At 38.4% G+C, this 27,587-nt stretch overlaps 1 protein-coding gene across 2 annotated transcripts in view; it reads left to right on the forward strand.

The window, feature by feature from the left end:
• The window catches only part of GRID2 (glutamate ionotropic receptor delta type subunit 2), a 747,631-nt gene that overhangs the window by 416,707 nt on the left and 303,337 nt on the right, over nucleotides 1-27,587 (forward strand). For both annotated transcript variants that reach the window (XM_054825310.1, XM_054825311.1), the window contains exon 3: nucleotides 14,405-14,689. In XM_054825310.1, the coding sequence (XP_054681285.1) occupies nucleotides 14,405-14,689 (285 nt within the window). The remainder of the gene's footprint in view (nucleotides 1-14,404; nucleotides 14,690-27,587) is intronic.

Raw genomic sequence — 27,587 nt, forward strand, 5'->3', positions numbered from 1 at the left:
GGTCCAGTTTCTGATTTGCAGAATTGCTAATCCTCTTTATTTCAGGTGTAGGAAAGTGGACATAGCCTGTGTTTTAAAACAGTTGCCCTATTAATTTTATCATTCTTCACATGAGCAGCTTTATCTATAAAGTGTATTATTTAGTCTAATCTATTTTTCATAACAGTACTGTTAACAATTCCCTTTGCAGTTGTATCCATTAAAAATAAAACAATGGTATCAGTCTGCTGAAACAGTATTATGTCCTATAGCCTTCCTTCATGAAAGGAGAAAACACGTTACAAATAACAGTAGTTCCTAGCTCTGCAGCAGGATGTGCTAGTGTGAATCCCTGAGCCTGTGCCAGCTCCTATTAACAGCAAAAAGACAATAACCAAAGGCAGTGGGCAGTTTACATATTCTGCAGCCAGAGGAGTTTCTATTTCTGTTATACTCCCAGGTATAAAAAATTTGCATGTGAAGAAAGCTGTCCTTTAGCTGATAGCAACATGCGATACAGTGGCATCTCAGCATACGTGTGATTACAAGGCAGTAGGATATGGTCAATGAGGGATTGTATCTCAGAACTAACCTTGGCCTGAATAGCACATTTGCCGTTTTTGAGAAACGGCTGCATTGGATCCTAGAAAAGGTCATGTATGAGGATGGCTTGAGGTCTGCAGCCCTCTGAAACTTTCTCCCAACTCGTAAGAGCTTTTACAGTAAATTTCATTGTTGTTCTCCAGTGAAATCAGCAAATGTGGCTTTTGGTGGTAAACTTGGAGACCTTCCCAAGAATCTGTACATGGAGATATAAGAGAACTGAGCTCCCAAGCTCCTCTGTGGAAGTTCATGTAGAGGACTTTACGGCAAATCACAGGGTAGATAGAGAAATAGCTATATAGCTAATTGTTTTTATGGCAAACATCAAAAGTGAGGTTAATACACAAGTTCCATGGTGAAATCTGGAGAAACAAGGCCTCTTAAGATGGAGTTGGGATAAGACATGTTGGTGATGCCAGACCTAGGAGGCATTCCCAAGGCATTTAATGCAGTTGTAATCACAATTTTAGATTGCCACCAAAACCTCAGAATCTTAGGATGCCTTAAGTGCTGATTTGATACCAAGCAGTCAAAAAAAAAAAAAAAAGAGATAGGAAAAAAAGCATTTCTTACTGGAAGAAACTGTTGAGGCTGTTAAATTACTTGGGAAATTGCTTTAAGAAGGACTTTTTACTGCATTTCCAGGACCATCTCCTCATTTTTCAAATAAATAAAAACTGAGAACAGGGCTGGGTGGCTTGGTGGGGTTTTTGTTGGGTTTTGTTTTGTTTTTTTTAAATACTAATTTCAGTTGTTTGCAAGTCTTAGAGATGCATGAAGATACTAGGCTTACTCTTTGCCATTCTTTATTTGACATCCCTGGATTTTAACACTGGTTTCAGCTCTAGAAATGGCAGTGATACTGAGAATAAGAGGCTTTTTTTTTTCCTTGTCCCTGCTTTGTCTCCCCTTTTATTGCCCCTTAGTTTGGGAAGTATGGTAATGTGACAGTCCTTATATGTATTTCAAACTTCTGTGCAAATCACCTTATTCTGTGGCATTTGACATTGTTCATCTGCCTTCACACAAAACGACAAGGAAAGAAAGCTTCATTAATTTAAATGTCAATTTCAGGCTAGAAGAGGCTTTCATTTGCTATTGTGGGGACAAAATCACTGGATTTTGGGTCATCTCTTGCACTAATATTAAATATGCGCCTGTGTTAACTGAAGCTTTACAAAGCACTGACCTTGGACTTTTTCTGTGTCTGGATGACTTAAAGGCTTAGAAATGCAGATAGCTTCCCTAAATGATGGACACTATGTTCTTAAAGATGAAGCCTGTCTTTTTCTCTTGGTTTTGCATTTGACACATGCAGCTTGTCCCAAACAGTACTGTGCACAAGGAGAAGTTGGAGACAGTCATGTGATATTTTCTGTGTATATATACATATTTGTGTGGGTGGGTGCTGCAGACATACCAAATAAGAAAATGTTTGCATCTAATTACTAAAAAAAAAAAAATCTGGTGTATTGACTACCTTCCTATTAAAAATAAGCTGGTATCAAAAGCAGTAAGGGGGAGAGAATGCGAGAAAACTGCAGGTTAACTAACAGTGCCTCAGTATATACACCTCAGTCTGAAATTCCCCTGCTAACAAAGGAAAATAATTGATTGTATGGAACTTGAGAAATGGCAAAGTGGTGCTCTCCTCACTAATTCACAGGCAAAAATCAGGCATAAATCTTGGAAAAGTCAGAATACTTAACACCTTTCAAAACTGGTGAAATGAGACTGGGTTATTTGCTAAGCTTAAGCCTCCTGCTTTATATAAGTTCTTCAGAAACGTACTTATAGACAATGGAATAATGTACCGGAATTATGCAAACTCATGCATTACAATGGATTTTGAAATTATTTACTCTTTGCTGCTAGTCAGCTGTAATTAAATTTCTGAAAACTGACCCTTCTCCTTTTTTCTGTGGAACACCTCTTGCAGCACACTAATGAGATGCAGTGGGAAAGATAGGCAGTGTCTCTTCTTTGATCAGGCCAGCCCAATGGCAGAAAGACCATGTAGGCATTACTACTTAGCAGTGCTGACGTTACTAAGAAAATTGTGCTTTACTCAGTCCTAAAGAAACAGTTTTGAAACACTAGCATTTTTTTCTGTTTTGCATGCAGGATTCGAACAGCAGACGGGCATTTAGAGTGCCACTTACATATATATGGGCCTGCCCTTTACTGCTTACCTAAGTACTGGGCAGAAAAAACAGACTTGTGTTTTGTAGCTCCAGCTTTTCAGATGTGCTGCTTAATCTATTATGCACTTCAGATATTGTGGTAAAATGGGAATAACTATACTTCCTTGCTTTCATAAAGTATTGGAAATGCCTGAATGAAAAGAATACTGTTTATGTCAGTTCTTTTCTCTTTTTTGCCTCTTTTTCTCTCCTACAGTGTGGTATCTGCAGTACTGCAGATCAGATGGTGGTATGTAGTACTCTGGTTTAGTGCCAGTTTCAGGGCATTCCTGCAAGCTATGCAAGCTAAACGATGGTGGGTTCTTTTTTCCACATGGGTGCAGAACTTGATACTGGAGCTAAACACGCAGGTGTGATGCCCCAGAGGCATTTGACATCTGAAACAAACATCCCTGAGTTTCGTGCCTCCCCTGTGATGTTGTGTAGAAAAATCAAACTGAAGGGAATGACTTATTTGCAATGTACAACCAGGAGCTCTTGATATAAAAAATAAGCCTGGTTCCCCTCTCGGTCACATCTGGTAGTGACCAACTCACATGAAACTTGTGAGGTGATACAAATGCAAAATGAGTGAATGTGCTAAGAAGGCAGAATCCTGTGGTGGAGTGAATACTCTTGCTGTATGGAGTCATTGTGGCAGCATGTTTCCTGAAAGAGCTGGAGAAAGGTGAGAAAATCACGTCAGTCGCTACATGAAATGCTGCACTCGCAGGATTGAAGAATGCAATGAAGGAATAAAGTTGGTATCTGAAGTAACACCGTGTGCACTGGTACTTGTAGCAATTAAAAGTTTTTAAGAGACCTAGGGAGAAAATTGTAACTTGCATTTGAGGGAAAAGCGAGTGCATAGACTCAGCAGTTCAACTGCTTCACTCCATGTGGTGTTTCTGCACGTGGCACTGCTGCCTTGCGCTATACAGGCTGTGGGAAAACTACTTCTGCTCCAGTTTTGGGAGCGGGGACTGCTTGTTTTTTTCTCCCCCCATGGTTTTGTGTTTGTCAGGGAGAGATACAGTTCTAAACTGCTACTTACAGGCAAAGCTTCCCTTTGCCCCTGATTCCAAATAGGATTTGTGTCAATTGATTTCTGATAGTTGGTTGGGTATGTCTTTTGTTGGACAAGTGTCTCTTCATTCTCAGAGATAGGTTTTGAATCTCCTGGCAATCCTGTTTTACTGTGGTGTTGCAGGGTTTAGAACAACTGCTGCTTCCAATGAAAGATAAGTGTTTAGTGTTGCCCAAATGCTCCTTACTGAAAATGTATATTTTCCATTTTGGAGTTATGCAAATTTCTTTTTCTGTGACATTGGAAAAAGTCAAGGGAAAAGAAAAGCTGTACTACCTTCTTTTCCTGGCACCTCTTGCAACCATTAAAGTCAAAGCAATCTCAGTAAAATGTTGCAACTGGCACCAAAGGAACACTGCACCATTATTATTCCTGGAGTAAGAGAGCAAAAATAGATGCTCAGACTTGGGCACATTTTGTCTTCTCTCTCCTCTTAGTGCACTGAGGCTGCTGCCAAGCCCCGCTGCGGCTTTGTCTATAACATGCACCAAGTTGATTTTTCCTCAATGCCCTTTTAACTGATACATTTGTCAATGCATTGGCTATCTACCACTTCAGCTGTTAAAAGTATCGCTGTCACTGGCCGCCTTGCTGTATCTTCTGCTCTCTTCCAGTACTCCCACATTGCAGCAACCCGCATCCTCCTCCTTGATGTCTAAATGGATTTATTACTTCCCAACTGCAAATCTCACTGCCTCATCACTTACTGGCTAACATTTAACATCCTTCTCTATGACCTCAAAGCTGCAATTACATCTCTTTACTCTTCATATTCCTTTATCGTTGTTCCTTGTGAAAACCCGAGTTCTCCTTTTTGCTATCCCCATATCTTCCACTAGTAATGTTTTAACATTTCTGAATTGATATATTCACTATATAAGCATTGCACCCTCAACCCTTTTTAAATGTGTTCTTCTGAGTTTCATCATCTCATGTGGTTGTTAGTGAATATGTAGCTTATCTGAGGTTGTTAGGACTGATCATGCTGCATGTCAGATAGGAAACCATGTTGAGGATGCTTCTAAGTAATATGAGCCGAGATGCTGGATTCCTCTGTTGCTGGTGCCAGGTACCCAGTCTGACACAAGTATATGGCTTTCTCTTAAACGTCCGGTCATGAGTGTTTATTTCCCAGGAGCTGAATTTTCCATGCATAGGTTTTCTACCCCTGTTACCTCAATACATTACAATTTCCCTTCAGTTGAACACTACCTGTAATTTTTCTTGTGAAACAATTATTCCTTTATTGAATACTTCTACTTATAATACATTCCTCACGTCTGCTGTCATTTTGTTTTATCCAGCAAAACTTTGTCTCCCACCTACAGTTCTGCTTTTATTTACTTCATTCACTCCCCATACATGTGTGTGTCTCAGTATTGTGACACATGCCCCCTACCCCTCATAAACAAAGTGCTCTTGCTCTGGGGTCACTGTGCATCTGGAACTCTTTGTCACTTAATCCTGTTGTTGTAGGCCACGTTGCCTTGCCTTTCAAATCTTTCCTCTTCATAAAGCTTAGTTATATTGGGCTCAGAACATAAAACACTTTCAATGGCACACTAATGCGCAAAACAAACAATGAAAAGCTGCAACAAAAGACTTTGTTTTCAGTCTTTGTGCATGTTTTAGCTTGGCATGGAAAACAGTATCCTTGCTTTGCTTTCTGACCTTGGGCAAGTAATTCCCCTTGGCACATCTAGGTTTTTTTTCTTCTGTGAAATAGAGATGAAGATGCTGAGCTTCTTTGCAAAGCACATTCAGAGCTACAAATAAAAAAGTGTTTTATAAAAGGTAGTTGATATTTTTATTCTTATCATGATTGTTATTCTGTGTGTCAGTGAAATAAGCACAATGTCTATTCTTAGTAAATAACAATGGTGATAGTTGTTTCGACTCGTCTAAGGTTTCCTTGAGTGACTAAGTTGCTAATGGAACTGATATTCTGAACTCCTACAGATTTCTCAGGTTTTTCACACCCGTGTATTTTTTGCAGCTGATGTACGGTCTTCCTTGCTTTTTTTTTTTATTCTCATACAAAGCTCTTTTATCTTAATGTAGAGTCTGTTTCCATCTTTCATGGAAAATGCAAGATCTGGCCTTAGTATTCTTTGCTCTCCTAATTGCTTTGTTCAATTCATGTGTCTAGTAGAAGTGCCTCTTTTTTCTTTTTTTTTTTTTTTGAAGAATTAAATGTGTGCCTTTTTTGGCTTATGAAAATACTTTTCTCTCTACAATGCCACGTTAAAAAAAAAAAAAGTTACTCTACTGTTCCCTTAGCAGAGCATTCCCCGAATGTTTGCTGTTTGCACTGTAGGAAAGAAAGCTCTCCCAGATTGCTGTTCACAGATTTCTTTTCCTTTGGGGGATGGTCTTATTTTAAGCAGTATTGTTCAGTAATATCTATGCTTGGGAGAATGCCAAGCTCGTCCAGGGCAGCACAGGCAGTTCTTTCCATTGTAGGGCTTCCAATTAAACTAATGCTACCAGCTGTGTGTTCTTTTGTCTGCCATGGACTAGGTTGTGGTATTGTGTTTCACACTGCATCTCTCCAGCAGAGCCTGTTGTCTCCATACTAATAGTTTGGGCAAGAAAGAGGAGCTATGAAACATGAGCATTCAGAAAAGAGAGGGGATGTAAAGGAACTTCTGGCAATGTGAATTATGGTAAGAAATGGGCCTTCTGACCTTGGAAAAAATGGTTGGGGGGAATACAAATGTAATCCTTTGTATTTAGATCATGCAAAACGTGTCAAAGTATCATAATCGCCAAAGCATGAGAGAAATCAGATCACTTATCCAAAATTAGTCATGAAACAATGTAATGGCAGAGATGGGACCAGGATACGAGCCTCAGTCCAGTGCCAAGTCCTCTAGACTTTGTTGTTTCTTGGCATTGGAGGAGATAGGGTAAAGTAAGTGGGGGGCGGGGGGGGGGTAGGGTGGAAATTAAAAAGAAGAGATGGAGGAGGAAACATGAAGAGAGGAGAGCAAATTGGTTTGCCTGGCTGGAGCAGATCCTAAGGAGAGAGGAACAGGCAAGGGGAGGATGAAAGCCAGTGTTCTGCAATGCTCAGGAGTAAAAAAAAAAAAAAATCAGATAGGAAGGTAAAATCTGAGATAGAAAGGCTGGACGGGAAAATTGCCTGACAATCTTACTGATAGGTGGCAAGAAAAGTGTAATTTTTGTCAAATGGCATCAAATTCAATGTTTTATTCTCTCAACAAGAATGTTGCCCGGGCTTGTTTTGAGCAAGTCCATAAAATGAGAATTGTTGATGCTCAAGGTTTAAACAGGTTTTATTGATGTTTTTTTCCCCAACGCATGTACATAGACTTTCAGGGAACACAAAACTAGAGTAAATCCCTACGATTTTATCAGGACGTTATGTTTTGATAAAATTGTCTTTAATTTTATATTAAGCTGCTTTAAGACTCAGTCTTTTTGTTTCCGTATAATTGCTGCTATGCAGCAATTGTCTGCTCTGCAGCAGGCAAGCTAGCTATTAAAAAGGGTATCAGACACTATGTGCTGCTTAATAACTTCTCAAACAGTGCTGGTTAGGGAAACTAAAAGATTCAGTAACAGTGCAAGGGCGAAGATGAACAAAGGAAGGGATGGAGGAAGTTACACCATAGACTAAAGTAATATACGCTTCATCATTAAATAGGTAATCAAGTGTAATGTACCAATGGTTACACATGAAATTAAAAGTTTTCATTTTGCTGAATGGATGAATGGAAACTGCTCATGCAACATTTTGAGCAAGGATGCTGGCAGTAGGTGAGAATTGGCTTGTGTCAGTGAGGGATCAGCACAAAAAAAGGGAGAATTTTTGAGTCATTCTTGGAATCTAGGCCTAGATTTCTTTGCATTCCTTATTTTCCAATGGGCTATGTTAACTTTGTAGATAGACATCCCTGTTGGGATGCCAGGATCCTCAACGTCAGTTTTGTGATGTGTCTTTAGTCCTTTTTCCAATGACTGTCACTGCCTGGCTTTAACTGATTTAACCTCCTTCTTTGCCTGCCCCTCTTCACCCATTAGCACTCATATCGAACCTTCCTACAATAGTGCTGGCTGGCACAGTCTGCTCTTTCCAGGTCTGTCAGCACTACAGCCTCTTTTTATCTCTCAACCATAGGCATCCTAAAAAGCTGTGACACTTTTTTGGGAGTAAACTCATGTTCATGTGCTAGAGGAGATGGCAGCTAAAGCCATTCTTCAGCTGATGATTTGTGGCTGTGTAACTTCTTTAAAATGTTGGGATTTTTTAGATGTTTTTCAAAGCAATTCAGGCTTCTTGAAGGGCTAGGAGCCATCACTCCTCTGAGACAAAGCCTGGGTGCAATTGTTGAATACCAGGTGAAACCCGATTTGAAAAATATAAGAAGTTGTACTGCTGTTTCTCTGCCTGGAGTGGTAATCTGGCAAGACATGTGCCCTCTGTGTGCCTCTGTAGAATTGAACAGAAGAGCTGCAGCTTGGCTTGCAGGAAAATAAAAATCTGGACTTTTGTTCAAAAAGAGAATTTGTGGAGCCTACCACTTGGTAGCCTTTGCAAGCTGTGCTTCTTTCAAGCTCTCCCATTGCATCCTGCAAGAGATGATGTCAAAATCCTTTTGTGTATAAATCTTCCTTCCCTCCCTCCAAACTTCTGAGACTTGTAGTTTATTTTTTCAAGGCTTAGATGAATTATTAATTTTTAATGTGATGGATTTAACATTACCATAATCGGCAAAGCCTGTATACAGGAAGAAATCTGACCCAGAAAAGACTCTCACAAAATGATTTTCAATAAAATCATCTAAAAGCGGTTGTGGTGTTTTGTGCAACAGAGATGCAAATGTGCTCTCTAGTAATATTTTTTTTACTCTTGGATATCAGAAGTTTGGATTATTTTTCCAAACAAAGAAATCCCAAGGCTTAGGAAGCACAGCTGTTAAGACTCAAACATAAGTTTGTTTTACAGTCAGGACAAACTAAAATCCCTTAAAGGTTAATTACAAGTGAATTTAAAATACTGTTAGCGATCCGAGTTGTGTATAATGTAGTGGAGGGGAGGGGGAGATTGGCTAATGTTTACAGGGAAGATGTAAATGAAGTGGCTTTCTATAACCTTATCAAGAAAAGGAACAGTACAGACTCTGTTATCTGCACTGTAGAGGAGAATATTCTTTAAAATCCAGTCAATAATATTTTTTCCCTCCATCTTACCCTTATTTCCTTCTGAATAGTTTTCAGGATATATTAAAAACGTGCTGTCACTCATATCACAATAATTCAGTTCTAAGTCTGGGATGAACCATTGTGTTATGAAGGAAAAATAATTTGCATGAGCAGAATTGCTATCCAAAAATGACTAAAAAGCTTTATTGAAAATTTGAGGCTAGGCTCACTTGATCATGGGTCTCATAATCACATTTTATCCTTACTTCTTGCATCTGAGATTATGAAAACCAAACAAAGACCTATAGTTTATCTGTTTAAACTACTTGTAAGTTTTCATGGCTTTTTTCATGTGAATACATTATCTTTCTCCAATAAATTCATGAATGTTTTGGGACTGTTTTTTAAAGGTGACAAAGACCAAAAAAATTGCATTATGGTTGGCATGGCCACTTGATGAGGGAGGAGGGAGCAGAACATCTCAGTGAAATAAATCCAAACTTTAATGTTATTCCTTACCATTTGCAACAGGGAATTTGCATGCTACAGTCCATCGGTCTTCATCAGCATCCTGAAACTAAGAAAGGATTTGAGGAGCAACTAGCAGCATAATATTTGCAAAGTAAATAAGAAATAATAGCTTATATTTTCAAAGCTACGTAGAAGTTCTGATTGCCTAATATCCATTTATAGGTGCCCAAGTCACCTGATGTTGTATTTTGTCCCTTGAATCAGCTGCTTATCCTGATTTGGATGTGGATTAGTACAGAGTGATGGAAGGGATAATGAATTTCCAGAATGCATTAGCAAATCTGTAAATACTCTCTTCATGGCTCATGTATGGGGAGAACTTGAGGTTCTTACGGACTAGACTTTTCTACCTGACCGGATTGTAGGTTCCTGGCTATTTTGTTGGAATGGGGAACAAATCTGAGTATCCTTCCAGGGAACCTGTGTTCCATCTGGTGGTAAATCTTACAGGCCCCGAAAGAGAGTAAGAAGATAAAAAATGTTTCTGTGGAAAGGCTGTACTCGCCTTCTACAGAAATCAGGGGAAAGATTGGCACAATTGTATACAGGTCTCCTGGTTTCAGAGTTTTTGGAACATTTCAAAAACACAGAGCAGATGCACAGGGGAAAAAACCTGTTTATAACCCCTCCCTCTCCATCTCAAAACAGAGATATCAGTGAAGACAGTTGTTTTCCCCCAGCTTCACATTCAGCTAAATAGCTTTGAGGCACTACTCTGTGGGTAATATGTGGAAAACATCCAGGAGCAGTGAGATTGAAATGATGCCAGCTTTGAAAAGAATGTCCAGGGGAATGACATCGGGGTGTCCAACTCAGGCCTATGGAACCAGGACTCTAGGAATAGGGTGTATATCAAATTTCTGTTCACTCAACATATACTCAAACAGCACTACGGGTCTGGAAGGAGCCTGGTAGTTTCTAAATTATAGAAGATGAAAAGGGCCCTAAAATACATCTCTGATTATTTAAAGGGATACTACCCACTTTAATAAAAAAAATAAAATTATACTGAGTTGGTCTGATTTAGTTTAATCAGCAATTGAAATGGGAGCAAAATTAGGCTGTTAGTGAAGTCTCCAGAGAACTTATCCTAACTTTTTTCAATTTGGTTCATCAGTTTGTGGTGTATGTGGGTGATTTCTTTTATCAGGAAGAAAAAGGGAGAAATAAGAAAGAAAATTCTCATATTCATAGCAATAGTTAAATCTCAGTAGTCCTTTTTTTGGTGCTGCTTATTCATTCCTGTATCTGTTTTTAAACTTACTCTTATTTATAGGTTTATTGTTTTTCTAAATTACAGCACCTAGTAGTTCTTTAAGGACCTACCATTGTTTCCATTTTATAGAGAATGCATTTTAAGGACATATTTGTAACTATAGTCATTTAAATTTGGCTTTGCTGTAAGTGCTTATACAAGCTGATAGCCTAGATGTAAATTATTTATTTCAAATTGCATTGGCTATGCTCTTTATTTTAAAAAATAGCATACTGAACACAAAATTAGGTTTTTTATTTTCTTTAGATACCATGTCAAACTAACTTAGAAGAGTTTTACTCTAAAAGATCAGGGGTTTTTGTTACTGGTGATCGGCCCAGCGGTGTTGGGAAAATTAGTAACTTTGCATTTCGAGAAAGAGAAGATAAGCTGAAGAGTTAAATGTAATGCTGGTGCATGCCAGCATGTGCTATACATGCTATGTATATCTACAATGGAGAAACATTTTAAATTATAGACATTCTTGATATTCTTTCTATACAATGTATAACATTCAGTAGTCAGTTTTATTCCTTTAGCTGGTGAATATCCAGTTTTTAATAGCATCTGCTACCTGGTGGTTATGAGAGTAATTAATGTCTGGACAACTTATGTTTCAACATAACTTATGGTATGGGACAGTAATGTTTTATAAACACTATTATTAAATTTCTGTTTTTTCTTTGTTAAACTTGCAATGGAGCTGTGTACAAGTCCATTTTAATTTGACGTTTCTTCTGTCCCAACTGAAGATTTAAAAGACACAGCAATATTTTTCTTTCTCTAGTTGATGGCAAACTAATAGTCCTTGATGTTCTGCTTGGCTAAGGAATATATGAATATCATACATGATAGTTTGACATATCGTTTAGGCTTTACTTTGTGTGTATATATACTGTAGAAATGATATTTCTATTCAAAGAATAATCCAGTCAGACTGACTCAGGAGTGAACTCTAACTCATGCACTCATTTCCTAGAAAAGCCTGTCTCTGAGATAACAGCCCTTTCTCCAACAGCTAACTCTGTGTATTAAAGAGTCTCTAAGTGTACAGGAATAAGGTCCATTTGCGAGCATAATTAAGTGCATATTGCCCCAATCCAGCACACGCGATTGTCATAAACTTATCGTGGAAGAAAAAGCCACATGGGCAACTTCAGTCCTGAGGCTATTGTAATAAATGTGGTGCAGTGTCAAGGGAGAAGATTTTAATCCTTTATTCAGTTTGTTTGCCAGTATTAGCATTCGGCCCTGTGGAGCTAAATGTTCTGTGCCGTTTTCTTCCCCTTCATGTTTCAATAACAATTTTCACAAAAAAGCATCTTTCCCACTTCATAGCATTACAGGGAGTGTACTGATTATTCTCAGTCTGAAAGCCAGCCTGGAAACACAGGCATTTTCAAGCAATTTTTGTAATGCAGTTTGACTCTGCTATATTTTTAAAAGTCACATTTGAGAGACTAGAGGGTCACATCACATATTTTACATATTTTCTTTGAACAGGTGGCATTAGGACCACATAGACTTAAATTTTCATTGACTTAAAAGCAGACTTTTGAGAAATCTAACATCAATTTTATTCATCTATCAATATCTAGCTATAAAGATATCTATTGAAATACAGATAGCTACAGGTATTTATTGATGGATAATCAGTATATCAATAAAAATAGATTGTTTCTCAAGCAGTAGCATCCTCACTGGGATATGCAACCTAGATATTGCAGTACTTGGTGCAGGAGAACCATATCAAGAAATAGATTCAGCATCTCCCTAAAAAGATAACTTGACAAGCCTTTTATCTTTGTTGAAAGTGATGATGAATGTAACAAGCAGCATAAAAGATGAATAGCTAATAAGATTGTTTTGAAATGTTCTGAATATTAGAAACTTGTGAGATACTGATAATTTTTTTGTCCAGTTACCAATGATAGTTGTTACTTTTCTGAAAAAGGATACTTATGGTTATTGAAAATGTCTTACCTTTAACCAGAGGCCCAAAAGCTGAGCTATGTTCAGAGCATATACAGAGGGAACACCTAAGCCAAAATACTTTGAAACCTATCTGCATGAAGGAATTCAGAAGTGTTCCCATCGAATGGAGCCTCAGTGGTCATCAGCATGCCATGGGAATCCACCGTGGCGTGTTCCAGATCTCTCTGTCTTAATGAGATATCTTAATGAGATTCTCTGGCTTTGTGAGAAGGTGGTTCTCTGCATGCATGACCTCTGGTGCTGTCATTTGGCTATGAAGTCAATCTACACATGGGCCTGAATGTGGAACTCCATTCCTCACACTGTAAATACTCCCACTGAGATCAATAAGTGTTTGCGAATAAAACTTTACTCATTGTAAGAGCCATATGATATGAGACAACAGGTCTGGCACTAAAATATGTTTTCATAATTTTAGGGGAATATATTCTCACATGTGGGTTTCTTGGTTTTGCCTGCACCTGTTGTGTGTGCAGAATATTCCTGCAAAATAAGTAATTGCACAGTTTAGTATTAGATATTCATATGTAAATATACATTACTCTTTACCATCTCATTACCTAATTTACATGAGTAAATGCAGGTTAACTGCACGTGTAGCTTTGCAGTGGCAAATTGAGTATTTCAAAATTTAGCCTTGGGTGTGCTCTGGGGAATTATGCTACAAGCTCATTTTGTTTCTTCATTCAAGCTCTCGAATCTGTTAGAAACCCAATATAAACACTTGACTCTGCTTTATTTCATAGGCTAATCTTTCAGAATTACATAGCTAATCATTATTAATTCTTGATATTTATTGATTGCATTAACATTAATCATGATAAACACCTTTGGTATTAATGTGGATGTCATCGGTATTGTACGTCAGACTGTCTGCTGTAACGCAGCCCTTGTTAACAGGACCATTAGTGACAAGGTGGGGTTTTTTTGCATAAACAACTCCATGCCTTTCTTACAGAAGTGAAGAGAGTAAATATATATATAAACTGTTTAGTGAATTTTGAAAACATTTTGCTATTCATAATACTAGCTTTTTTGTTTTTCTTAAAAAAAAAAAAAAAAAAGAAAAGAATAAGTTACATAAGATTATTGCATATATCTCTTAAAACCCAAAAGCAACTCAGCTTTTGCTTGGACAAGTTAATGTATGTAATTGTATTCAGTTGTCTTCAAAAGTTGACAGCAAGCCTGAGCTGTTACTTCTTCAAGTTTTCTCTGTATAATGCAAAAATTCTATTCATGGAGCTGTTGTGCTAGACTTTGAAGAGTACTTATGTCCTTGGGTGGTCATGTTAATTCGGTGGCTGAAATCAGTTCTTAATGTTCCTCAGAAGGCCCAAGGGTGCGTCTCATTTTCGAGGGATAATTCATTTCTGGGCAAGGTGGGCAGGGCAGTCTTCCAGCTTTTACCACAAGACAGCTCAAAGCGAATAGAGAAGCCATGAATTTTAGGTCTGAATTACTCAACGTGCAAAATTCTATCTATATTTCACTTGATTTGACCCTGTTGCGTTTCAATTCCCAGTGTCTGTGTTTCAACAGCAAAATAGGCCCTGTGCACTGAACCGCTCTCATCTCAAATATTGCTGTGTTCTCTTACAGCCTGTGACCTGATGAACCAAGGCATCCTGGCCCTTGTCAGCTCCATTGGCTGCACATCAGCAGGATCCCTGCAGTCGCTGGCAGATGCCATGCACATCCCTCACCTCTTCATCCAGCGCTCAACGGCAGGAACGCCAAGGAGCGGCTGCGGGCTCACCAGGAGCAACCGCAACGATGACTATACGCTCTCTGTCCGCCCCCCTGTCTACTTAAATGATGTCATCTTGAGGGTGGTCACAGAATATGCCTGGCAGAAATTCATTATTTTTTATGATAACGACTATGGTAAGTATTTATTTAGCAGGGTTATTTTTGTCAAATCCATAATTCTGTAGAAAGGGTCACATTACATCTTTATAGTCTTCCAATAGATTATGTTTTGCTTGTGAACATTTATGGTTCTGTCAGCATTTCACAGCACCTCAGAGAAATCTATTTCTAAAATCCATCAATGTTTACAAGTTTATTTGATAATTTCTTTGTTAGGGTTAGCTGATAAACGGAGAACTTACCTGACTTGCTATTTTGCCAGTGTTTATGAAGCATTAAAGTTTTTAGCAAGCTCTCTTGTTTTTTTGACTGTAGAAATAGAAGATGATCACTCAAGAGGCAACATGTAAGATTTTACATTCTGTAGAATTGTTTATTGTGTGGTGAATCTCTCCTGTTTGTTGGCATATATTTGATGGCCATAAGCTGAAGCAGTGGTGAATGCAGGTCAGAGGCCTCAGCAAGAATGAGCTGCTATTCATAAATGTAAAACTTGTAGAGAGAACTTCTGTAGAGTGAAGAACTTGAGGAGGAGGGCCTGAAGAAGACAATGTTCCCTCTTTTTTGAGTTCATTCAGTGTTCCTGAAAGGTGCTGAAATGATGGTGGTTGTGTGATAGAGTAAGTGTGACACAGATGGCAGCATCACAAGACCGCACTATCCGGCTAGGTGACTCAGCCAACTTGGGTACAGATATTTTCTACAGCTGAGATGGGAGCTGGACAGATTTCTCTAGTATAGGTGCATTATCTAACTATATGATCTTTTTTCTATGGAAAATTGCTTTGAAACCAGACCTGTTTTCTTCAGGTGCATCCATTATTCATAAGTAATCATGACTGGTTTGGATGAACATTTTAAAACTTATTTTCAAAGTTAAATCTTTAAGTTATGGAAAAATGCTCACTTCAGCGATTTGCTGTGCATAATATCTGGTTCATTCAGGTCAGGTATTATTAATTTTTGTTCCCTGGCTACATAATAAATTCTTAAATTAGAACGATAGAAAATGATGAATAGGAGAATTTCTATTTATAACAAAGCAGCACCTAAAAGCACCAGCTGTAGGATAAGGAACACACACACAAAAACCCATCCAAAAAGCTTGCAGCAAAGGGTATTTTTGTTCATGTTTTATGAGTTTGTGCATTTAAGTACCAATGTACATATGAAGATGACCATAATCTTGCTATTTAAAAGATATCTTTTTGCATGTATTTTTGAGTTTAAACCCCTCAAATTTTATAATTAATATTTTTGAATAATTATATTCATAAATACTAGTTTTAAATTATTCAAGTTACGTTATTTAATTTGAGAATGCAGTTCAGACACTGTGTCATTTTGTCCTTGATTTCTGGGTAAGAATTTTATTATGCTGTGACTGATGTAACACAGATGCCTGCCTGCAAGGAATAAGTTTCAGACCAGTAGCTTGTTCAGTGAAACATCATCCCCAGACGTGACATGTGGCAGATATTGGTTTTTTCTACCAGTCTCTATGGTGTTCTGAGTTTAGTAGTCTACAAGTAATGCCATACTGACCAAGACAGATAGTGATCGCTGATCAGAATCAGATTACCAATCACATACATCAGGAAAAGGTGCAAAACAATATTCTGCATTTAGTAAATACTGAGCAGCCTGTCCCCTTTAACCATTGTGAGGCTTGGGTATTTTAAGCAGGGGTTTTGGGGGGGTTGTTTGTTGTCTTTGTTTATTTTGGGTTGGGGTTTTTTTGTGTGTCTGTGTGTGCATAGTTTGGGACTAATACCATGAATAGAAAGATTTTAAATACAACCTGAGTTTTAAGTTAACCTGCAACTCTGAATAGGGCTATTATCTGTGCAAAGGTATAATGTTTCTTTAAATTATGCTAAATCCTTCATTTCAATAGCCATCATTGACTATGTCCTCCTCCACTTTTAATATGGAACAAGAGAGCAGAAGTTTCAGATCACCATCTCTAACTCAAGGCCTCTCTTGTTATTTCCATTGCCATAAGAGTTGTTCTCTGTCTCTCCAATCCCTCTTGCTCCTACCGGAATGTCTTTCTAATTCCTCACTACCCTGTTTCAGGTGAAATCATTAGGCTTTGCACAATATTTTGCTTGTTCTTGATTCTCTTAGCCAGTTTTTGATCTATGGCAGTAGTTTTCCTTGTACCCATGATGACATTATTTTCTTAGCAGTCTCTAGAGAGCAATCTTGCCAAATTATAAATCTTAACAACTTAAGTCACTTTCTCCCCTTTTCCTGCTATTTTATTGATATACCTAAAGCATTTCCAGTATGTTAGCAGCGCACGTTTTCTCTTCCCAGGTTCTGTATTGACCGAAGAGGGGCTTGCACAGAGGGAAGGGGTGGACAAATTCAGGGTGTGAAAAAAGGAGCTGGGATCACTTGTTAATGAATTATAGAGTGGAAAAGTGTGAACTCTGTATTCACCCTGTTTTAAGCAGGAGGCTGGACTACATGACCTCCTGAAGTCCTGTCCAACTCTATTCTATAATTCTGTGATGTTTAAGCAAGCCATTCATTTAGATGGGTCTATAGATATGAAATACATTAAAGAAAAATAAAACAACAACAGTATCAGTCTGGGTTTTATAGAAGAGAGTTAGCCCAAGAACCCTTTCTAGAGCTTGAGGAAGGGAATGTTACCATTAGCATCCGTGCCTGTTTTAGAAAGAAATCGAGACTGGGCATATAGACATGCGGTGAAAGCCCAGGGATGAGCCATCCTGTTGGTCCAAGTGTCAGTGCAGCTAAGGTTGGTTGCAACACCCTCTGGAAGATCCCAGTCCCATTCCTCAGCTTGCCTGAGAGGATCTGCTGCACTGTGAGATTTATTTCTTTTCTCAGCTCGTACAAACCTAAAATCAAATTCTGGTAGGAAGCTTTGCTCAGTTTAACTGGCTGCAGCAGTTAATATTAGACATTTTAATGTAACTTTTAGTATTAAACATTAAAGTAGGTGGGAGAACAACACTTGCATTAGAATTAAATTCATATTAGGAAGAGATTATTGGTATGTTCTGCACAGTCCTCTGCAGAACTGACACTTGTGCAAACAGACCAATATCTTGCCCTGGTGTTTTGGGTTTGGTTTTTTTTTTTTTTTTAACGTGGTGATCTTTCCTATCAAGGTTTGTATCATAACATTAAGTGATGCCTCCATAGCAGTAAATGACACTTGAGGCGTGATGGGAATATAGTTTCTGTTATGTGTTAATTCTTTTTTTTTTCCCATTGTTGCCATCTTTCTGTAAGTTAGAAAACATGAAAACACTGATAGACTGACTAGTTCCAGCAACCAAGAGAATTCCAATACTTTCCTTTCTGAGAAATTATTTTGTATAGTGATCTAATTTAATGATTTATAACAAAATACTTTAGTTGTATTACTGAGATTATTTCCAGCAATACTTTTGCTCTATGAAAGAAAATGTGCCTTTCATATTTAAAATAAATTTTCCTACAGTAAGCTTGGGCTCATATCCAAAGTAAATACTGTCCTAAACCAGATCCCTGCACCTTTAAAAGAGGCTGCAACGATTTATGTGTCAATTTATCAATAACATAGTTTTTTAATCCTATGAATTGAATTGCTTTTGATTTTTATCTTTCAGTCTATCATAGGCTCCTTTTCATTATCTGAGAGTTACAGAATTGTTTATAATTGGAAATGTGTCTTTCAGCAGGACCGAGAGTTATTTCCCATTATCCTTTTTTAAAACTCCCAAATTCTTTTTTGAGTATAAGTAGATGAGGATATTCAGTTTTAACATTTTAACACTTCTATCTAAATGCTAGAAGATTGAAGTCTACTTAAAGGTTCTTTACCAACAAAGAAAGTTAGTCTTTGAAGGAAGCAATTCTTTCATTAAGTCATAACCAGCTGGGTGTTGAAGCGATGTAGAAATGCATTTTTTAATAATTGACATCAAGTTTTTAACTGATTTTTTCCAAGTAAAATTGTAGGTAAGCTGACTATACTAACACAAAACAAAAGACACCTTGATAAGAACCAAAAAAGTATTTTGCTGCTGTTCACTGAGTTAAATTGAGTAAATAGCGGAAGATTTTAGTGAAGTCATAGTCTTTTGTCCGTGGTAGAGCCTTGCCAGTAACAAATGTGAGGAGGAGGTGAAAGGAGAACATTTTAACTTGAGCAGGCTTAGGTGGTGTTAGTATTTCATTTCTACAATTGTATCTTTACCTTTAAAGTATAAACTCAGATAAACTTGTGAAAATCAGAATGAGATGAGTCTTCCTTTCTCTTACCCTTGCTTTCTACTGGGATGATCTAGATCAAACTCCCAGTGAAAATAGTGCAGTCAGTCCCCTTGTATTCAGTGTGTTTTGTTCCTTGAGGTAAAACAAGATAAAGGCCTACTCAGGGCATGAAATCTGATTTTGTTTAAGAAAATTTCATATAAGGATATTAAAAGTGTTCAAGGACAATTCTGCACTCCTTCAAATGCCATTAAGGACAGTCTTCTTGCAGAGTTAAAGAGCAGGTGGCATGAAATGCAGAAAAATTATGCAGTAGATTGATGCCTTTCTCAACCTGCTATTAAAATTACTATCCGCACAGTATGTACAAGCCAAATTTACTTCATTTAAGCAGCCAAATTGGCTCCTACTCTTTTCATTCTTGACTGCTCAGCTCAAACTGTAGGATCACTTTGCTGCAGAGGGTAGCTGTGCATCTCCTTACAAGCGGGTGCAGAGACTAGGCAGTTCCTTCACTAAGTCTCTGAACTCTTCCTTAGGACCATCAGCACCCTTTTCAGTGAAGGTATTTCCATACTGGACAACATAAATGTATAATGTATACCTCTGGAAATAGCAAAGTTTAGATTTGTAAGAAGAGCCACTGACATCTGTAAACGTTTTGAGCAAGCTTTGCCGAGTTATAATATCTTTATGGTTTCAAGTTCAAAGCAAACAAAATGCAGTTTGAAACAGCAAATCCTGCCTCATCCACAGACTGGCGTTTGACAATGACCAGTCCCCAAATAGCAACATGAAAAAGATCCCTACACATTCAATCACAGGGAAAAACAAATGAAATAGTCATTTGAGATCTGAATGTGTGAGCCCAGGCTGTATAAGCAGAGTAATTGATCTGGGATCCCAGCATATTGTTGTTTTTTATCTCTGTGGTGTATCAACAAGGGGTAAGCTTTTGTAATTCATGTCTTGCTCTTCCGACAGTTTACAGTTCACTGTATTTTCCAGGAATACGTAGATATTTTTCTGTAGTAGTAAATTCTTTATGAAGAAACCAGTCAATCATTGCAAGAACATAATTGTGGATTTTGTGCAGTTTACAGTGTAGGTATTTCTGCATTTCTAAGATGAAAGGAAGAAAGTCGAGCTGTTTGAAAACATTTATTTTTAATATTTTTGTGCCAAAGCAGATAGAAAGATTCTGCACTTCTAGATAATAGAAAGGTTGAGGGGGATAAGATTGTTTCTGGAGAGTGAATTTTGTCTTATTTCCTATTCTCTTTTGCAGTGGTGGCAATCATCTTTTAAAACCATTCTGTATTTTATATATAAAAAAAATTAAGAAATCCTATTTCTCTCTCCAAATTTCTGGCCTAACCTTGTGTTTTCAACCCAGTGTGCCTTCTATATGCAACCATCACTGTTAATTTATGCGATATTTACTGATTCCAGGACTAAGATATTTATGCTTACAGTTTTTTAACCTTCCTATTAATACTACATATATTTGGCAATGGTTATTTGCCATTCCCTTAGGTGGTAATTTAATTTTAACTTTTGTAAATAAAAGAAACAAAACAAGCTTTAAGGCTATGGAGGGAATTTGCCCTGTGAGGGTAATGGAGGCATTGCCATAGCAAATGGAGGTTGAAGAACTAATTGAAGACTTCACTGAAAGGGATGGGAGGAAGTTAGCAGTAGTAGCAGAAACTTCCTTGTGGATCTCCTCTCCTGCTCCTCAGCATACATGAGGGTTTCAGATTATTTGTTCACCAGGAAAGGATGTAGGCAGTGGTGTGAGGTACCTGGTCACATCACTAAAAAGATGTCTCAAGCTTAATCTGAGGGAGGATTTCAGAGGAAGACACAAAATTACAGCCTCAGAGAGGAGAACATTGAGATCTGTATTACTGAGGATTCCAGTCTAAGTAAAGAAGTCTGTGAATCTCTGAAGAGAGCATTTTCCCCATCCCTGCCCCAGGAAAGTGCTTGTTTTCAAATAAATTGAGTGTAAAGCTGTAGGATCCAAGTGCTGTTCTTTAAAGATCCTGTAAAATGAAGGGATTATACCTGGAACTCGAAAGGCTGAGCTGCTTGCAGACAGGCCATCTCCTTGTTGTAAGAGGGGTGATATTCTGAGATGATATGTACGCATGGGCATGGCCCCTGGATTCCTAGTATCTCCTTTAAAAACCACATAGATTAAGTAATTCCATTGACACTTTCCCTCACACGCATTTTCCAGAAATAAATATATGATGACCACTGAAAAAGCTGTGCTTGAACCATAACATTTTCAAATCGCTTAAAGTTTTAATGCAAGTTTAATAAAGATTCATAAAAGAATCATGCTCTCTTTAATCGATTGCAAATGCTTATAATTACCCTGAGGCTGTTTTCAGCTGCCTGATGACTATAATATTCTCAAGTCTGTCTCCAGACAGTCTTAAAATTGTTTATTACTCATCTGGCTCTTTGCCAACTTCCCGGACTCATTTACTTCCCTGTGCTTCAATAAACATACAATTAATTCAAGCTTATTATTGAACTTTTTTTTTCCCATTAGTATTTATTATGTCATCCTGATAAGGAAAGGAACATGTATTTTTCATCTGTGTAACTTTAATGTGTCAATTATATTGCAAGTTAACAGCTGTTTGTGAGAATTTTTGTAACAATTTGCTTTTGCTGGTTGACATTATCACTGGGAATTGAATATATATTTTGATTGACCCTAAAATTACTCAACTTCTGAGATAGCTGAACTATTCTATAAAATTGCTCTAGTGGAAAAATGGCCATGATTCTGCTTTTTAACCACATAATAGTTGGGGAAATACATTCCAAGAGCTATAAGTGAATACGTAGAAATTGAGAGGGTTTGTCATTTGCTCCTGTTGCTGTCTTTAAGGATAGAATGGGTAAAGTATTCGAAGGTTTGGCCTGACAGGCATCTGTGTTATGTTAGTAAGGAAGGAAAACCCAATTTTTTATTATAACTAGAATTTTAGTGCTGAGGTCAAAATAAAACTGTAGATGTTCTCCTAATATCTGTTTAATGGGTAATTGCTGTAAATGAGGTGTTATCTCAAGGCTTTACAGGGGTATAAAATTTCTTTCATATATGCACAGCCTGCAAGCATCAAAAGTGACTTATTTTAAGAATACTTGAATACCTGAGCCTTGTACTGATCTCCACTACTGTTTGCGAAGTATTTTTCAACTCTCAATCTTGTTTTAATATCTTCTCAGAAGTATTAAAATTGAGTTTGCCAACTGATATTCTGGCAGCTAAATAAATGAACAGTTATCGAACAAGGAAACTATTGAACAAAGTACTTTTGCATGTTGAATGGAAGAAATTATACCACCATTGGAAAATAGGCATGAGTTAGGCATAATAACATTGTAAATGTCAGGTAGTATCATAAATGGAAAAGAAAATTTCTCTGTGAGAGTTTTAACCAGTCAAGAAGAAGTGGAAGAAGAGACAGGGAAAAAGCTAGAAAATATTTATTACAGTATTTCTAAATCTTAGTTTATCAGCATCGCTTTCATAGCTTATATTCTTCACAGCACCAGTCTACTCATAAAATATTCCGGTTTCTATATTTTAAACTTTTAATCAACTGAAAAAATTATTGAGAAGCAGATTGATGCACAGCCAGAGAACAATTTGTCTTAAGATTATAACACACATAGCCACACTTGGTTTATTACCAAGAAGTCTGTAAGGACAGTCACTTTGCTGTTCCTCACCACCTCCTTGGAAGGGGATATATGGTTCCTCATGCTTGTGAAAACCAACAAGGAGCAGTAGTGACCTACAGGGGAGAGTTGGTGTATCATACAGACAGAAGCATAGATTACTTGCTATTAAAGGCATATATCTAGATAGAGGTATAGAGTTCTGTTGTACAGTTGTATAGCATTTAAGTATGATTTTTCAAGTTTGGCATGATTTTTAACAGGAAAATAAATGTTGAAGATAAACAGCACTAGGCTCTAAGCTGTTGTCATCTTTGTAGGCACTAGGCAGGGAAAATGTATTTCTTTATAAGAGGTTGTTTTACTCAAAAGCAACTCCTAGAAGTCTTTCGGAAATCTCTAATGCAAACTTTAGTCAAAAAAGAAATTGAATGAACAGGCAAAAAGCAGGTTACGCAGTCAAAAGTACATGATTATAGAACATATTGCCTTGTCAGCCTCAGCGAGTGAGGGGTGATCACAATCTGACTCCCTTTCTATTTTTGAGAAGCTAAGGTAGCAGCTGATACTCTTAAGGATTAGTTCTAGTTTCAATTTTATTTATCTTTTTTTATCCTTTGCTTTTTTTCTTTCCAGTTACAAAACTGAGAAACTCAAAGGAAAAAAATCTTGTGTCAGTCACCAGTAAGGTTGGGAACTTCAGTCTTGCAGGATTTGAAAACTGCAGAAGTTAATATCTCTCCCTCAACATTGATTCAGCTACTTGAGACTATCTGTATTTATTTTTCTTATTTAAAAGATAATCTCTAATAATGTATGCCATGAAACAAAAGTAGCTAATGTAAATGACATTTGGAGGATCCTTTGAAATCAGGTTTGCATAGACATTTCAATAGTGCCACAATAGTTCATATCAAACAACAAAATTGAAGTTACTTGGGTTTACTACAGTTTGAAATGGAAAGAGCTTCAAAAAAGAAAAAAAATATTATAAGTATATTTTTCTTCCTTTTTCTCAACTGGATGATATTAAGAAATTTGAGAAAAATTCTTGTCTATTTTTTGCATGTGTGAAATTTCAGAAACTTGCAAACAAGGGAGGAAAAAATAGTCCCTTACCGTTTTCAGATTTTCCATTTTCCCAAGAAATATCATCCCCACTTGTTAGGTTCCAGAAATGTTGATAATATAAATGAGATTTCATATCTAATAAAACATTTGAGCTTGAATTTACTTATAATGATTTGGAACTACTGCTATATTCTCTGAAGCTAGATCATCCAGCTGAAATAGTTCAGGTAACTGGTCCCTCTCAGTTCCCAAATGCTAATATGAAAGAGCTATGTAGATTCTTTTTTTTATTATTATTTGTTTGTTTTACTTTAGAGGTTCACTGAATTACATAGAAGCTGACTAATGAGAGGGTATCCCACTGCTGTGAAAGTAGGATGAAGGACTGTGTGTTGGGTTTGTGTGGCAAGGTTTTGGTAGCGGGGGGGCTACAGGGGTGGCTTCTGTGAGAAGCTGCTAGAAGCTCCCCCTGTGTCTGACAGAGCCAATGCCAGCCGGCTCCAAGACGGGCCCGCCGCTGGCCAAGGCCAAGCCAATCAGCGCTTCTGTGATAACATATTTAAGAAGAAAAAAAAAAACAGAGCTTTTGCAGCCGGAGAGAGGAGTGAGAAGATGTAAGAAACTCTGCAGACACCAAGGTCAGTGCAGATGGAGGGGCAGGAGGTGCTCCAGGCGCCGGAGCAGAGATCCCCCTGCAGCCTGTGGTGAAGACCATGGTGAAGCAGGCTGTCCCCCTGCAGCCCATGGAGGAAGGATGAGGGGGTGTAGAGATTCCACCTGCAGCCTGTGGAGGACCCCATGCCAGAGCAGGTGGAGGCACCTGAAGGAGGCTGTGACCCCATGGGAAGCCCACGCTGGAGCAAGTTCCTGGCAGGACCTGTGGACCCATGGAGAGGGGAGCCCATGCCAGAGCAGGTTTGCTGGCAGGACTTGTGACCCCATGGAAGGGACCCCACGCTGGAGCAGTCTGATCCCGAAGGTCTGCACCCCATGGAAGAGACCCACGCTGGAGCAGTTCGTGAAGGACTGTAGCCCGTGGGAGAGACTCACGTTGGAGAAGTTCGTGAAGGACTGTGTCCCGTGAGAGGGACTCCATGCTGGAGCAGGGGAACAATGAGAGGAGTCCTCCCCCTGAGGAGGAAGAAGTGGCAAAAACACTGTGAGATGAACTGACCGTAACCCCCATTCCCCGTCCCCCTGTGCCGCTGGGGGCAGGCGGAGGTTGAAGCCGGGAGTGAAGTTGAGCCTGGGAAGATGGGAGGGGTGGGGGGAAGGTGTTTTAAGAGTTGATTTCATTTCTCATTCCTCTACTCTGTTTTGCCTAGTAATAAATTAGATGAATTCCCTCTCTAAGTTCAGTCTGTTTTGCTTGTGACAACAATTACTGAGTGATCTCTCCCTGTCCTTATCTCGACCCACAAGCATTTCGTTATGCCTTTTCTCCCCTGTTTGGTGAATGAGGGGAGTGAGAGAGCGGCTCTGGTGGGCACCTGGCCCCCAGCCAGGGTCAACCCACCACAGACTGTTATTGAATGATAAAGCTAAATTGTTGTTTTCCTCAGTCTAGATCTTAATCATGTTACTAAATATCAGCACGTGCACAGGAATGCGGACACTTTGCTCAAGGCTTTAAGCAGAGCAGTGGCACCATTGCACATCTCCCTTGTGTACAGTGCATTTCCATAATTAATAGTTGCTGTCAGGTTAGCCATCATTGTGTAGGGAAGAATCACTGTACTGGACTTATAAAGCTTTCTTGATAAGAATTTGAACAGTGTCATTTGTTATACAATGGCTTTTCTCATCAACTGCACAAATAAAATGGTCTTTTGTGTAAATCAGCCAGTGAATATTTATGATGGGTGCATTCACCTTTACTGCCACAGCTGAATCAGTTGGTATTTATCATCTGGATACTGTGAGGAAAATGTTCTCAGATCTAAAATGGTATCAGAGGGAAGATGAGCTAATGACTGTAAACCAGGTTTGAGATAACCAAAGCTCTGAGTGAGCGCCATGGAATACAATGATAGAGGTGGATGGATTAATTTATTACCATTGGTGAATAGTGCCATCTTTCTCTTCTCCTGGTCTGAACAGTTTTTAGAAATTTTGCATCTGCTTCTAACTTGTAGATTTCTCATTTTTAATAAGGGTATAAGAGGTACTTAGCATGTGAGTTGTTTATTTAATATTTGCTTTTTATTTTGTACAGCTTATAAAATCTTCACTGCGTATACATACTGGTTTTCCTATATGAGATGCCTGAACCCCAGCATATTTGTTCTAGGATGTCCTGATCCCCAAGATGGATTAGGTGACTTGCTCCCTCTGAAATTATTCCTCTGCATAGAAACAGAGATGCCAGAGGAAAGTTACTTAGGGCCTGAGAGAACAAAGAAGTGAGAGGAACATCTGATCCAGTGATAAAATACCCTTGTGGAAGGACCACTTTTTTTTTTTTTTCTTAATACTAAGATCAGGTCATGCAAGTCAGGAATCTTCTTGTTCCAGGTTTATCTACACTGTATCACATACTGTGTAGATACCATATACTGTAACCTGGTGTCAAGGAAAGCTGCGGATTTTAAATTGTCCTGATCTCCTGAAAATACTGGCTCCTTTTCTCTGTCACATGAGTGTGCATATTTTCTGCCATGCAACTGTTGAGCTTTCCATTAAATGGTGCTATTGTTTGTGTTAGATGAGGTCTGAGTGTTCCTGATGGGTTGGTCATTTAAGGAGATTTAGGTATAGGACCTGTAGTCTGTGAAGGATGCTTAGCTCTGCTCTGAGCATGCTCTGCAACAGCATTTAAGATACTTACCTATTTCTTGTGGTTTCTCCAGTATTGAAAAGATTGTTCAATGAAAAGACAGCGTGAATTTAGGTGCTTGCACTCAATTTGACTTGTGCTTCATTTCCTAAATTCTTTCTTAGGTCAAGTCCACAATAACTGACACAGTAATGACAAGTCCGTGGTAAAGCTGGCACCTGAAATCAGATCTCAGCTTGAGTGGTGTTACGTTGAGTACCTGTATTTGAATATATCAGTCAGGTCTTCAGACTTTAGGAGGCCATGGGCCTTGTGCTCACCCATGCAGGATGTTCTGCACGCGCACCTCAGCTGTGGCTGCAGCCAGTCTGGTGCATCCAGTGTTGACCTTCTGTACACTGGCGGTGCAGAGCATAAGACCTTCATCGGCCTTTGCCTTGCAGTGGCATGGTTATGTATGGATAGTCAGGGAAGATCATTTCCAACTGAGTCCTTGATAAATTTTGCTTGCCTTGCTCTTTATTTATTAGAGTTTCCAAGCAAACTTCACAATCTGGGTTAAAAAGAGAATGGTAATGTTTCTTTTAAATTTCCAGCCTTATAGCTACCCTATAGCTGATGCTGAGTACCCAACTGCAGAATGGTACTATGTTCTTGTGCACACATGTGTAGAGTGGAAGTGATGGCTGTACAGTGAAAAAAACCAGAAAATGCAATACTAATAGTGACACTGAGTTGGAGAGGAGATGGCAACTTTGGCTCTAGCATTGGTCTGTCTCTGTGGTAACTTTGGCTTTCATCAGTAAGGAGGATAATTAATACTGGTGATAATGGGCAGCTCTTCTGCATTTCTGGAAATGACTGACTCATCTGATTTAAATAGAAAATAGAAATGCGTCTTCTGGCTGGGCAACAGGTTGGCTAGCAAATTCAGGGCAAGAAACACCTGTGTTCCAGACATGAACAGTCCTGTGTCTCCACAGCAGAGCCATCTGTGCCACAGGTTGCTTGCCAGATTTTTCTGCAGAAGGAGTTTATCTATTTATTAGAAAGATGATTCCACAGTGCGGTGTGGATATGTGCCACTTTCAGACAATCCACTCAGGAAAGATAATGCTG

Source organism: Grus americana, chromosome 4 (genome assembly GCF_028858705.1).
Source record: "Grus americana isolate bGruAme1 chromosome 4, bGruAme1.mat, whole genome shotgun sequence".
In the NCBI taxonomy this organism is placed as follows: Eukaryota; Metazoa; Chordata; class Aves; order Gruiformes; family Gruidae; genus Grus; species Grus americana.